The sequence below is a fragment of the Primulina huaijiensis genome, unplaced genomic scaffold (genome assembly GCF_012295235.1).
Source record: "Primulina huaijiensis isolate GDHJ02 unplaced genomic scaffold, ASM1229523v2 scaffold32015, whole genome shotgun sequence".
NCBI classification, from domain to species: Eukaryota; Viridiplantae; Streptophyta; class Magnoliopsida; order Lamiales; family Gesneriaceae; genus Primulina; species Primulina huaijiensis.
The window spans coordinates 297,149-309,707 of NW_027357518.1; the positions used below are offsets into that span (position 1 = coordinate 297,149).

Here is a 12,559-nt window from a genome sequence, read left to right on the forward strand (position 1 = left end):
CACACCCATAATTCACAACAAAAAGTAATACTCTTAGCATAAAAAGTAATACTTTTTCATAAATGATCCAAATAAGATATCCGTCTCACAAATACGACTCATGAGACCGTCTCACACAAATTTTTGCCCAAATAAATATATCCAAAAAATCTATTACAAGAGACATAAATACATATGTTTTAATGGAAATGTAAGAGTCCACATAAATATTGTTAGAAATTTTAAAAATTTAAATTTTGTTAACTACATACATCAATCCAAATTTATGCAAGTTAAATACGGGGATTTTGATGTTTGATATATTTTAATAAATTAATTAATTAATAAATTGGAATTTTTTTTAAAAAAAAAAATCATCAAAAGAAGTGTCCGAGGTTTGAAATCCGGGTGGGTCCCTTGTTTAATTTTCAAAACCAGTGTTATTTATGTAATTTATTAATGATTAATCGCTACGAGCGAATGTGGGTTTCCACTCGATTCACAATTTCACAGCCAAAACCCTTTCATTCATTAAAAAATAAAACCCCCAATCCAGGCTCCGTTTGCAATCCTACCTTCTTCAACGATGGCCAGCAAGAAGGATGCGGACCCGAATTTGGGTTTCCTAACCCGCAGAGATACGGAGGTTAAGTTGCCTCGACCAACCAGAGTCAAGAACAAGACTCCTGCGCCTATCCAAATCACGGCGGAGCAGATCCTCCGAGAATCCCGTGAGAGACAGGAAGCAGAAATACGCCCACCCAAGCAGAAAATTACCGACACCGCCGAGCTAGGCGATTACCGCCTCCGCAAACGCAAGGAATTCGAGGACCTTATCCGAAGAGTTCGGTGGAACAAAAGCGTGTGGGTGAAATATGCAAAGTGGGAAGAGTCCCAGAAGGATTTCACTCGCGCTAGGTCCGTTTGGGAACGGGCGCTGGAGGTGGATTACAGGGATCATACATTGTGGTTGAAGTATGCTGATTTCGAGATGAAGAATAAGTTTATAAATCATGCGAGGAATGTTTGGGATCGTGCTACTTTGTTGTTGCCTAGAGTGGATCAGTTGTGGTACAAGTATATTCACATGGAGGAGATGCTAGGCAATGTGGCTGGTGCAAGGCAGATTTTTGAGCGGTGGATGGAGTGGATGCCTGATCAACAGGGCTGGCTCTCGTACATTAAGTTTGAGTTGAGATATAATGAGGCCGACAGGGCAAGAACGATATTCGAAAGGTTTGTTAAATGTCATCCGAAAGTAAGTTCTTGGATACGTTTCGCAAAGTTCGAAATGAAAAGTGGGGATGTTTCTCGCTCTAGGAATTGTTACGAGAGGGCTGTGGATAAGTTGGCCGATGATGAGGAGGCGGAGGAGTTGTTTGTGGCGTTTGCAGAATTCGAGGAGAAGTGTAAAGAAACTGAGAGAGCAAGGTGTATATATAAGTATGCCTTGGACCATATCCCTAAGGGTCGAGCGGAGGAGCTTTACAAAAAATTTGTGGCTTTTGAGAAGCAGTATGGTGATAGGGAAGGAATTGAGGATGCCATTGTCGGCAAGAGGAGATTTCAGTATGAGGACGAGGTTCGGAAAAACCCACTTAATTATGACGCTTGGTTTGATTATATAAGGTTGGAAGAGAGTGTCGGAGATAAAAACGGGATTGAGGACGTATATGAGAGGGCCATTGCAAACATTCCACCTGCACAAGAGAAGCGGTATTGGCAAAGATACATCTACTTGTGGTAAGGCTTGTTTCTGAATTGTTTTTGTTTAAAGGCTTCAGCTCAGAGTTATTGTTGGATGTTAAAATCAACTAGGCTGACTGGTTGCATTTGTTTTGTGTAGGATTAATTATGTATTATACGAAGAGCTTGATGCCCAGAATGTGGATCGAACCAGAGACGTGTACAAGTCAGTTAACAAATTTGGTCTTTTAAGATGGTTCTAATGTGGTTTATTGGTTCCGCTGTCATTATATTTATATCTTATCTGTAAATTTTCTACGTGAATTATAGATGGTTTCTACCTTGTGTTGTGAAGAATTTTTCTAACCACAATTTAGGATATTAGGATTTTGTGTTTGGATTATTGAATGTGGAAAGTCTCATATTAGGTGAAAAGTGAAAAATGAAAAATGAAACTATGCATCTTGATGTTAGAATGATAACATGGCCAAATAATCTATAATTCCTTTGCTGTTGTTGCATCTAGATGACGTTCATTCACTTGATGCAATGCACAATTTGTTTCTGATGGCATAGTTGAGTTTGAGCCCAGGATTTTACTTATTTAACTGTGCGCATCGAGGAAGTCACTCATTCCTGAGAATTGTGGAACTCAGCAAAAGAATCGAAAGTTCCCGACTCTCAAAATTATGGCACTAGGCTCAAAGGTCAATAATTTCCTATTCGGGGTTGCTTATTCCCGAGAATTGTGGAACTCATTAAACTTTACGAAAAAACATAAAAGTTCCCCAGTCTCTCAAAACTACAGAACTATGCTCAAACGTGAAGAATTTCCTATTCTTTTCTCTGTTCGTTGTGTATGGGTGGAGGATGTGGCTAGGAAATTGCTTTGCCTGATGAAAGTTAATGTGAAAGTAGTTTCAAAGACTCTAAGTTCAATAATTATTTTAGACTTTGTAAGTCAACTTTGGCAGCTCAAAATTTAATTGAGAGGTATTGGAACAAAGATTTTATGCTCACATTCCATGCTTGCTTTTGAAATTTTCCCTTGCATACTTGATATTGTACTCATGTGGAATGATTATCCATCAAACACGTGCCTGATTGACACTGAAATGAAACAGCTTGTGTCTCAAGATGATTCCTCACGACAAATTTTCGTTTGCAAAGATTTGGTTAATGGCCGCACAGTTTGAAATACGTCAGTTAGATATTGATCGGGCACGTCGAATCTTGGGGTCAGCTATTGGTAGGGCTCCCAAAGATAAGGTATGATGGAACTGGTTTGTTTACTGCGATATACAATCTCTTTTTATTGTTTCGGGCCACTGAGATTATTTTATTAGTGGTTCTCCCTTGGTTTGTACTCTAAATATCTCTATTTAATAAACAGATATTTAAGAAGTACATTGAAATGGAGCTGCAACTTGGTAACATTGAACGTTGTCGAAAATTGTATGAGAAGTATTTGGAATGGTCACCTGAGAATTGTTATGCCTGGAGCAAGTTTGCTGAGTTGGAAAGGTCCTTGGCTGAAACTGAACGAGCTAGAGCTCTTTTTGAGCTCGCAATTGACCAGCCTGCACTAGATATGCCAGAAGTGTTGTGGAAGGTACTTGGATAATTAAGTCACATTACCGACTGTTCGTTTTTTGTTCTTCAATTCATTTTGCTGAATGACTTCAAATTTGTTGCACTAAATATTTATTGGAATAAACTTGCTTCTACATTCTCCCTACTACAGCGTTACCTGTTTTATGTCCAAGATATGGCCTCATTTTTGTCTCTTAATCTGTAGCTTTATTATAATCTATTTGAAATATTCATTTCTTAGGGTGTCGTTCTTTTATTTATTCATCGATAGGCATACATTGACTTTGAAATATCAGAGTCTGAATATGAAAGAACTAGAGCCCTTTATGAGAGGCTTTTGAACCGCACGAAACACTTGAAGGTGTGGATTAGTTATGCTAAGTTTGAGGCATCTGCTATGGAGGACTTGCAGAACTCAGATGATGATGAACAAAAGAGAAAATGCCTTCAGCATGCTCGAGGTAATAATATTACATTTTCTGCTACTTGTGTGTTTCATTGATACGTGTGAAACTAAAGCTCACATTTTTCTTTTGCTCATCAGCTGTTTTTGAAAGAGCCCTTGGCTATTTTAGAACTTCTGCTCCTGAATTGAAAGAGGAAAGGGCGATGCTTTTGGAGGAGTGGTTGAACATGGAAAGCAGTTTTGGTGAGCTTGGCAATGTTGATTTGGTCCGTGTCAAGCTTCCAAAGAAACTCAAAAAGAGGAGGCATATAGAAACCGAGGATGGTCCGGGAGGGTATGCGATTGGCCTTCTCTCTTTCATTTTCTTCTCCATTTTGTTGCGTTCTGCATGCTGTACATATTCATTCGTCTCTGCCACTTTCTACCTCTGCTTTGGCAAATTTTCTACCCCTCAATTTTCTACTACCTCTTGGTTGGTTTCTACCGAATCATCATATGTTTTAGAATTGTTATCTACGTTAAACGTTGTTGCAACTTGCTGTACTTGTTTTAAAAAATTAACAAGCGACCAATTTTTCTTAATTCTAGAGTTGACAAGTTTAAGAGGCGTTCGAATTTGGTTCCATCACCACAAAATATTTGTTTCTCGCTGACCTTACCCAGCTGATTGAATTTTCTTTTTGCTGGCTATCGACGCTAATGCTATTATCACTTTCAGTTATGAAGAGTATATCGACTACCTTTTCCCTGAAGAAACACAGACAACAAATCTCAAGATTTTGGAAGCAGCATACAAATGGAAGAAGCAAAAGACTGTTTCTGATGATGATTGATTTGGCAACAAGTGGTGAAAAGAATGTATGTGTTTGATTTTTTCTGTCTATGAAGGTTGATTCCTCGTATCTGCGCATTCGCCTCGTATCACTTCCATTTTAATATATTTAAATGAAGAGTTAACATAAAATTAAAAAATCAAATTATAAATATATTTTTGTTTGTTTTTATCGATTTTGGTTTTAAAATATATTGAGTAAAATATAATATTTTAAGTTTTAACATTACAACCAAAATAAAAGTTTTGGTTTTGGTTTAATTTTATTTTTATATTCATTTTTTTGTACTTTTTTCTTCAAATTATTTTTTAAATCTCCATATTATTTAATATTATGGACAAGAAATTATAATTGATTATCATATAAAAAACAATAAATATATATATGTAATTTTTAAAGTTAATAAATATGAATGTAAATTTGATGCAAACCTAAAGAGACATATAATTTTCAAAGTTTGTTGAGTTTTTTTGTTGTTAGGTAAACCTCAGAGTAGGTCTGACGGTCTTACGAATCTTTATCTGTGAGACGGGTCAACCCTATCAATATTCACAATAAAAAGTAATACTCTTAACATAAAAAGTAATATTTTTTTATGGATGACCCAAATAAGAGATCTGTCTCATAAAATAAGACTCGTGAGATCGTTTCACACAAGTTTTTGTCTAAACTCTCACGAGAGATATATATAATTAACTCTATTATAAAACAATTCTCGTGTCCTTATTTGTGTTTTAGGAATGAACATATTTTTCCAAGTTATTATAAGCAAATATACTTAGCAGTAATATATATTTTTTATATATCACATGAATAGAGATGTGAATCCGCCTATGTAAAGGAAGGGGGTTGAAAAAATTAGTTTTTTTTTTTTTTTTTAAATTTGAAGTACATTCATTTGTTTATATAATCTATATATGAATTATGTTATCTCCAATCTCACTGTTAACTATTCAAATTTCATCTTAATATAATTTCACTGTTAACTATTCAAAATTCATCTTAGTATGATTAATTGTTAATTTTAAATTTTATATAAGAAATAATTTAAAATATAATGAATTGTTTTACCGATAATAATTTGATAGGACCATAGTTGGAATGTGGTGCTGGTGGATTACACGTGGTAGACCCCACCAATCTTAACAAACCACCGGTTCTCCTGGTTGTCTTCGAGGATATCACGAGGTCAACATAGTTTCATGCATATTAATTTTTAGGATCATTTGATTTTCAGATTAATCTCAAGAAAGTCAATTACTTCTTGTGATATTATTTCTCAAGACACATATTTTATTTTAAATAACAAAATCTTTTAAAAAATTTTGAGAAAAAAATAAAAACAATCTCTATATATGTTATATCACATATTTACGTCAAAACCCATACATTCTATTATTCGTCGTAAAAAAGTTGTGACGACGCATATTATACATAGTTACATATACATAAGAATCTAAAATTTAATTTTTAAGAAATATCATAAGTTTTTTTTTTTTGAATAGAGAAATATCATAAGTTAGAATCTTAAATTGTATGAAATTTTGAAATTATAAGCACGTCATAGTGTGTAAATTTTATCTGACATGAACTTGTTCATATTTACAATAAATAATAATATTTCTGGCATAAAAAATAATACATTTTAATAAATGACCTGATTAAAAGATTTGTCACACAAAATTGATTTATTAGATTATATTGCAAAAATTTTTGTGCAAAATATAAACTCTGAAGAAACAGAAACACTTTGGAACAACAAAATAAATAAATATACATCATTAAAATCTGCAAACATAAACATGGTTTTTGAATGTCCTTTCCCCACAACACTACCCGCCACTCAAATCTTGGCATCTTCTGTATAAAGCATCCAGGATTTTGCAATTTGCTGGCTCATTTTTTTCTCTCTCTCTCTGCGTAGGAGCCAGCCGTTCATTTGGAAATTGGAAGAAATTTTCTCTGAAAGAGCTTAACAGAAAAGAAAATGGCGATGAATTGCAAAGTTTCATTCGGCGTGTTTGCGATTTTTTCTTTTGTTTTCGCATTCTTTTTGCCTGCTGTTCAGGGCCAGCAGCATTTGGCCCCTGCTCCTTCTCCAACAAGTGATGGTGGGTTTCCTTTTCGTCCAATTTTTATTTTTGGGCACGATCTTGGAAATGGTGTTCTTGAACGTTATCCTGTGGGAATAATTTTCTTTAAATTTTGCATCTTGTTGGGTTTTCTTGTTTTAATATGATGTTATTTGAGAAATGCTGCACGGTTTTGTGACTCCGTTGCTTGTTTCCTGCTTATTTGATCTTCAAACTGAAAGGGTTGGAGCGCAATTAAGACCTTGAATGCATCACTATTATTTGGTTTTTTTCTCAATAAAGAAAAGGAGAATTTGATAAATATTATTGAATAAAGAGGCATTTTGCTGAATTTAATACTCTGGAATCCACATTGATTATTTATATGTAAGTTGGATATTAATAATCTTGTCTTGCGCCTTTTGTTTTTCTAAAAATCGAAAGAACATATGGGAATTCTTTGTAGGGATTGTGTTACACAAACATAATGATATGATTCGGTGGATAAACAAACATAACTATGGTCTTGAGACAGATTTGTAACCATAGCTAATAATCTGTAATGCTCAACATTTCACTTTATCACGAGGACAATGTAAGGAAATTTTAAAAAACTCGTTAGGAGGATATGCTTGTAAATATGATATTATTTGGTACAGTTTTCTGTGAATATTTGACAGTGTAAACTGTTTTAGGAACATATGGAAATTCATATTTTGTTATCAAATTCCGACTCAAAGGGCTCGGGATATCTTCCCTGATGGACTCTCTGGTTTCTTGATCTATCCTGCAGATTATTAAGAGTTTAAGACCTTGAGTTTTTTATGTACGATGTTCACTTGTTCTATCAACACATTGAACGCCTTGGTTATGCTTTTATCTCGTATGCTGTACCAAAGATGGGCTGGCAAAGGGAAGCCGTTGCCTTTAAATTTTCCCATAGGCTTATATAATTTTATAAATTACATATACAGAAAAATAGTCTCCCCCTCCTAATTCTTTTCACTTTTTTGTTTCGTCCCCCTCTTCGTAACTCTGCTGGCTTAGCCATTAAGTCACTCTATTTGTTGCTTAGTTTTTGGACTCTGTATCTCTAAACTTAAAGTTTTCTATTTTGCTTACAATGGAATATAAATACTTCAAGGCTTATTGTTAACTGTTTTGGACCTGTAACTTTGACTTCCTCTCTTTAACTAAACAAAGCTATTCTGCCTCTCTTATTTGTATCGTAGAACCATAACATGCAGCAACTTCAGTTTGGGCATGATCTCACATCTAAAATCAGTGCAACACTTTCAATTGCATTGACTAGAAGTTCGTCAAGTGTCGCATATTACCACATTAGTTGAACTTAAAAGTCATGAACTTTTTGACAAAGATTTGCCTGGTTATGTATGATCTACTAATTTTTGCGGCACATTCGAGCAGGGACGACGGTTGATCAGGGCATTGCTTGTTTCCTCATGCTGCTGGCATTGGTTCTAACATATCTCATCCACGCTTCTGGTGCTTCATTGGTTGTCTGAACTGGTTTGTCAGAGCTTTTCGTTTTTCAATTTTATTTTTCGTGAATCTGAGATCGATAGACTAGTGATGAAATATGAATCACGATGAACCTCAGAAACTTTATGAATGTCCCATTATTGATGATGCAATGTTACCTTTTGTGGTTTTGATTCATCCTATGGCTCGATTGAACTGTCGGAAACTTGGTAAAGCCTATCGAATGTGTTTTCGATATTATCTAGCCAACAACTAGCTAGAGCACATTCAATGTGTCTGCCCTCATCACTTTTTTCTTGAAAATTATTTAATGCCATTCTGTCTCATACCATTACACTATTATATTCAAAATCCTTTTTCTTCTAAATTCAAATATATCCAATTTATACATAAGAGTGAGTCTTATGTGAGACCGTCTCACGGATCTTAATCTGTGAGACGGGTCAATCCTACCCATATTCACAATAAAAAGTAATACTCTTAGCATAAAAAGTAATACTTTTTCATGGATGACCCAAATAAGAGATCTGTCTCACAAATACGATCCGTGAGACCGTCTCACACAAATTTTTGTCTATATTATATTCTAAATTCTCTCATTTATATATATATTTTTTTAAAAAAGGAAAGATTTTGGGATGATTGTTGCTGTGGACAGTTCCATTCAATGTACATAGAGAAGACAACTAAGCAAGATAGGGGGGAGAGTGGGATATTTGGGCCCGAAGGATGTAATTTCATTTGCTCCATCACTATTATGTCTGCTGTTGATACCGACCTTCGGCTACTACATTCTAAATCCCACATCTACGTCTGCCATGTGTCATATTTATCAAGGGTTTGGACATGAAAAGTAACGATATTGCATATAAATATAAAGAAATTTTTATGACATAAATAAAAGATATGAGAATAACCGAAATTTTAGTATCGATTTAGGAAAATAGAATCCTTATCCAGAATTTTTTTTATAACATTGTCTCAGATTCTTGATTATGCACTTTTCTTATCGAAAATTGTAGCTTTATAAAAGAGAGGGCCATTTGGTGTCCTTTGAAGTTTGTCTTTAGAGAGAAAGAAAGGGCAAAACTCGAACAATCCACATCCTCTGTCCCATAATTAACTAACTTTTGTCATACGAGCGTGCCTCTTAAGTATAAAAAAAAAACCGGGGAATTTATAAAAAGGTCGAATAAATTAATTAATCATATGGGTTACAAGTCATCCGTCGAATTGAGATATTTCAATCTAATTTTCTGAGCTCAGAAATTTATTCAACGACTCAGACCTTTGTCCTTCATCTCCTTTGTTTTCTCGGTAATGGTTTCCTTCCCGGTGGATGGATAAGTGGTTTCCTAATTACATGACAAAGTGGAATTTTGTGACTACTAAATTTAGGCAAGAGACTGACAAAAGCACACAATCATGTGTAACGGTTTTTGCTGAATGAGAATTTGAAGTTGTTCAACATTTTAATCAATTAATTTCTGAAAATTCTTTTTTTTCTACCGCAAATCAAAGTTTCTCATAATTGTTTCGATTTAATTACGCGAATTAATCATATATTGAACGCAAAAAAATGAATGAAATATACGAAAAAAATTGATGGATATTTTACGTAATTTTATAATAGAGACAAATGTCTACATGCTCAAAAAAATATAACAAAATTACTACAATGTTCGAATATGTTACAGAAGATATCATCTCAACAAGAATTTTCACAAAGATATTGATCCTAATTGCATATTAGAGAAACTGAAATACTTAAATCCATTATACAAAGAGAGAAACTGAAACATTATACAAAGAGAGAAACTGAAATACTTAAATCCATTATACAAAGAGATATTAATTAACTCTATAAAAATTTCACAAGAGTAATTCGCACAATTATCTTATCTAAGAATCACAAAAGAGAGAATATTGTGGAAAGAGATTTTCCAGGTGTCCAAAATATGTATACAAGTCACGTGATCGCAATTCACATCATAAATACTACTTTGTGCATTTTCTTTTCTTTTAATGTTTTTGTGAATCTTATAGTAATTTATCCATATTACTTGCCAATGCACAAATATCTTTGAATATATGATAGTAATAATATATATAAAAAAAAACATCATAATATTATTAGCACAAACACGATATTATAGTTATGATTCCACGCTAAATTTGTTAATTAAAATTTCACTACTAATAAATTAACAAATTTAACGTGGAAACATAACAAACTAAGTTTCAAAACTGCCGAAAAAGCAGCTATATAATCGCTGATTTTCTAGTACCATTTTTATTTAGATAGTAAATTTAACTACACTCAGAGGGCGACGAGAGGATCCGACCCGAATGCATCCCCAAAATCTTGAAAGTAATCATCCGCTTGCCAAGTGGGCCATAATCCGAGATCACGGCTCGACCCGATAAGCATATGTCCGGAGCAGCAGTCAAAATTCGCTCCGAAAATGTAACCCGTTTGATCGAACAAATCAAGTACGGGTACCGGTGCCGGGGTCTCGACCCCGCTGAACAGTTCGTCCTTGGGCGGAAAAATCGGCGAGTCCTCGTCATTATCTTTCACGGAAACTGAAGACGACTCAGCTTCCCTATCGGCTTCGGGTTCTGAGACGAAGCGGAGGACTGATTTAGGAGACCGGGCAGTGTTGGACGATTCCTCGCCAGAGTTGTACCCTGAGCTTGTTTTGTTGTCAAGCACTGTTGGAGTGGAGAAGTTGGTGAGCGCATCGGGTCCACGCAGCTTGATTGCCGCTTGGTCGTACACCATGGCAGCTTCCTCTGCAGTATTGTAGGTGCCTAACCATAGGCGTACTCGCCGCAGGGGATCTCGAATCTCCGCCGCCCATTTCCCCCAAGGCCTCTGCCGCACACCGCGAAATTTATTACCGTTCCCCAACTTGGCTGCCGGCGTCTCGTTTTTTCGTCCACCTCTCTTCTTCTGCTTCAGCGCAGCAGCCTCCGATCGTTTGCTCTTCAGAACGTGGTTAGCTTTGACGTTTCCGTTCTTGCTTCCGCCATCTGTACAAGGCTGGATTCTCACCTCGTCGATGAATTTTCTAACTCTCTGTCGTTTGAGAGAGCAACCCTCTTCTTCATCACTAGAGGAGTCAGTAGCGTCCGCGTCAGTAACTAAAAATCTGACAGTCGTGGGGAAAGCGGCAGTTGCATATTCCGGCGTCCTGAGAGCTGTCGTTTGTTTCATGTGCTCCATGTAGTTGATTCTAGAAGACAACATAGTCTTCTCTATCTCTTTACGCACCATATTTCAATTTCCCACTTCCAATTTTTTCCTCTTTCAGATTAGCATTGAAAAGGAAAAGGAATGAGAGCGTGAACAGTTTAAAAAGGAGAGTGAGCGGAGAGATTCTTTGGGAATAAAGAAAAAAAAGAGCAACAGTAAAGCGCAGCACGAGATAGATATAAAAAATAATCCCGGGCGGACGAAAAAGTTAACATTTTTCAAAATATGTGGGGGGGGGGGGGGGGGGGGGGGTAACTTTTCTTTGGAAACTTGGATTTTCTTCTCGGAAATTTATCCAAGAAAGTGCAGGAAAATGAGTGAGTTTGGGGAGTGTGTGTGTGTGATTTCTTCTTCGAAGAGTTCTTTTTACCATTTCCATGAATCAATTCTCTAGCACCCAAATAAGTTTCGTATTACATATTTACTCTGTCTGTCGATTTAATATAAATTATGTGGTCACTGGCTTGAGATTCATTTGTTTCTCTACCTATATATATTAACTTATCTCAAATTGTTTTTGCCAATAACCGACCAATATTGGGTGTTTTCCACACCAAAGTCTAATTAAATTTTGGTTAACTTGTAACTCATTGATTCTATTATTTTTGTTTTGAGTATAGTTAATCAGTTAGCATTTAGAAAATTCTATTATGTTTTTTTGGTAATATTATATGGATAATTCTAAATGCAAGTTTTGTCATGAACACATGTGGTTGACCATAGGGCATCTTAGAACTTGTAGATTCCTATGACAAATATTTAAATTTGAAGGGAAAATTCCTACAAAACCCAACGAAAAATTGTATTAACAAACCCTAATAATTTTTTGTTGTATTTTAAAAACTCATTAAACTATTTTTCGTAATAATAATAAAAAAACCAAGATATTAAAATGCATGATTTTTGTTACTAAGATATCATTTAAGGACGTGATTTAAAATCAAGAACCTTTTATGACAAACTTGTTGGTTGAATAGTATACTTTTAATATATATTGGGTCTGGAGCTAAAGAAATGCTTGGGCCTGGAGCCCCTGTTGAATTAGAAGTCAAGATTTTTTATAACGATATTATTGTTATCTGAGAGCAAAACGTGCATTACAAAAAAGTACATATACATTACTCGTAAGTAGGAAAATCGACACATTTAACCATATTATCAAGAAACAGACAATACATATGCATCATATGCATGTGCAATTAAAAACCAAAAAGACCAAGATTCATGA

The 12,559-nt window shown here is 35.1% G+C and overlaps 2 protein-coding genes and 1 long non-coding RNA gene across 3 annotated transcripts; 2 read left to right on the forward strand and 1 right to left on the reverse strand.

Annotated features, from left to right (window-relative positions):
* The first annotated feature begins 443 nt into the window (after window positions 1–443).
* LOC140968016 (uncharacterized) lies at window positions 444–4,620 on the forward strand. Its single transcript, XM_073428851.1, has 7 exons — window positions 444–1,722; window positions 1,826–1,891; window positions 2,790–2,934; window positions 3,059–3,277; window positions 3,530–3,719; window positions 3,803–3,998; window positions 4,383–4,620. The coding sequence occupies exons 1-7, from the start codon at window positions 566–568 to the stop codon at window positions 4,495–4,497; spliced, it is 2,088 nt and encodes a 695-aa protein (XP_073284952.1). The 5' UTR covers window positions 444–565; the 3' UTR covers window positions 4,498–4,620.
* A 1,696-nt stretch (window positions 4,621–6,316) lies between these two features.
* On the forward strand, window positions 6,317–8,268 carry LOC140968028 (uncharacterized). Its single transcript, XR_012173682.1, has 2 exons — window positions 6,317–6,608; window positions 7,998–8,268. It is a non-coding gene; the product is annotated as an uncharacterized lncRNA (long non-coding RNA).
* A 1,914-nt stretch (window positions 8,269–10,182) lies between these two features.
* On the reverse strand, window positions 10,183–11,546 carry LOC140968022 (ethylene-responsive transcription factor CRF2-like). The gene has a single exon (XM_073428857.1). The coding sequence runs from the start codon at window positions 11,350–11,352 to the stop codon at window positions 10,393–10,395; it is 960 nt and encodes a 319-aa protein (XP_073284958.1). The 5' UTR covers window positions 11,353–11,546; the 3' UTR covers window positions 10,183–10,392.
* Between the last annotated feature and the right edge of the window lie 1,013 nt (window positions 11,547–12,559).

Bases quoted from the DNA above. Each gene is read 5' to 3' on its own strand.
- LOC140968022 (XM_073428857.1), bottom strand. From the start codon at position 11,352: ATGGTGCGTAAAGAGATAGAGAAGACTATGTTGTCTTCTAGAATCAAC.
- LOC140968016 (XM_073428851.1), top strand. From the start codon at position 566: ATGGCCAGCAAGAAGGATGCGGACCCGAATTTGGGTTTCCTAACCCGC. The intron at 3,720-3,802 runs GTAATAATATTA...TTTGCTCATCAG, and splicing joins ATGCCTTCAGCATGCTCGAG to CTGTTTTTGAAAGAGCCCTT. The intron at 3,999-4,382 runs GTATGCGATTGG...TATCACTTTCAG, and splicing joins ACCGAGGATGGTCCGGGAGG to TTATGAAGAGTATATCGACT.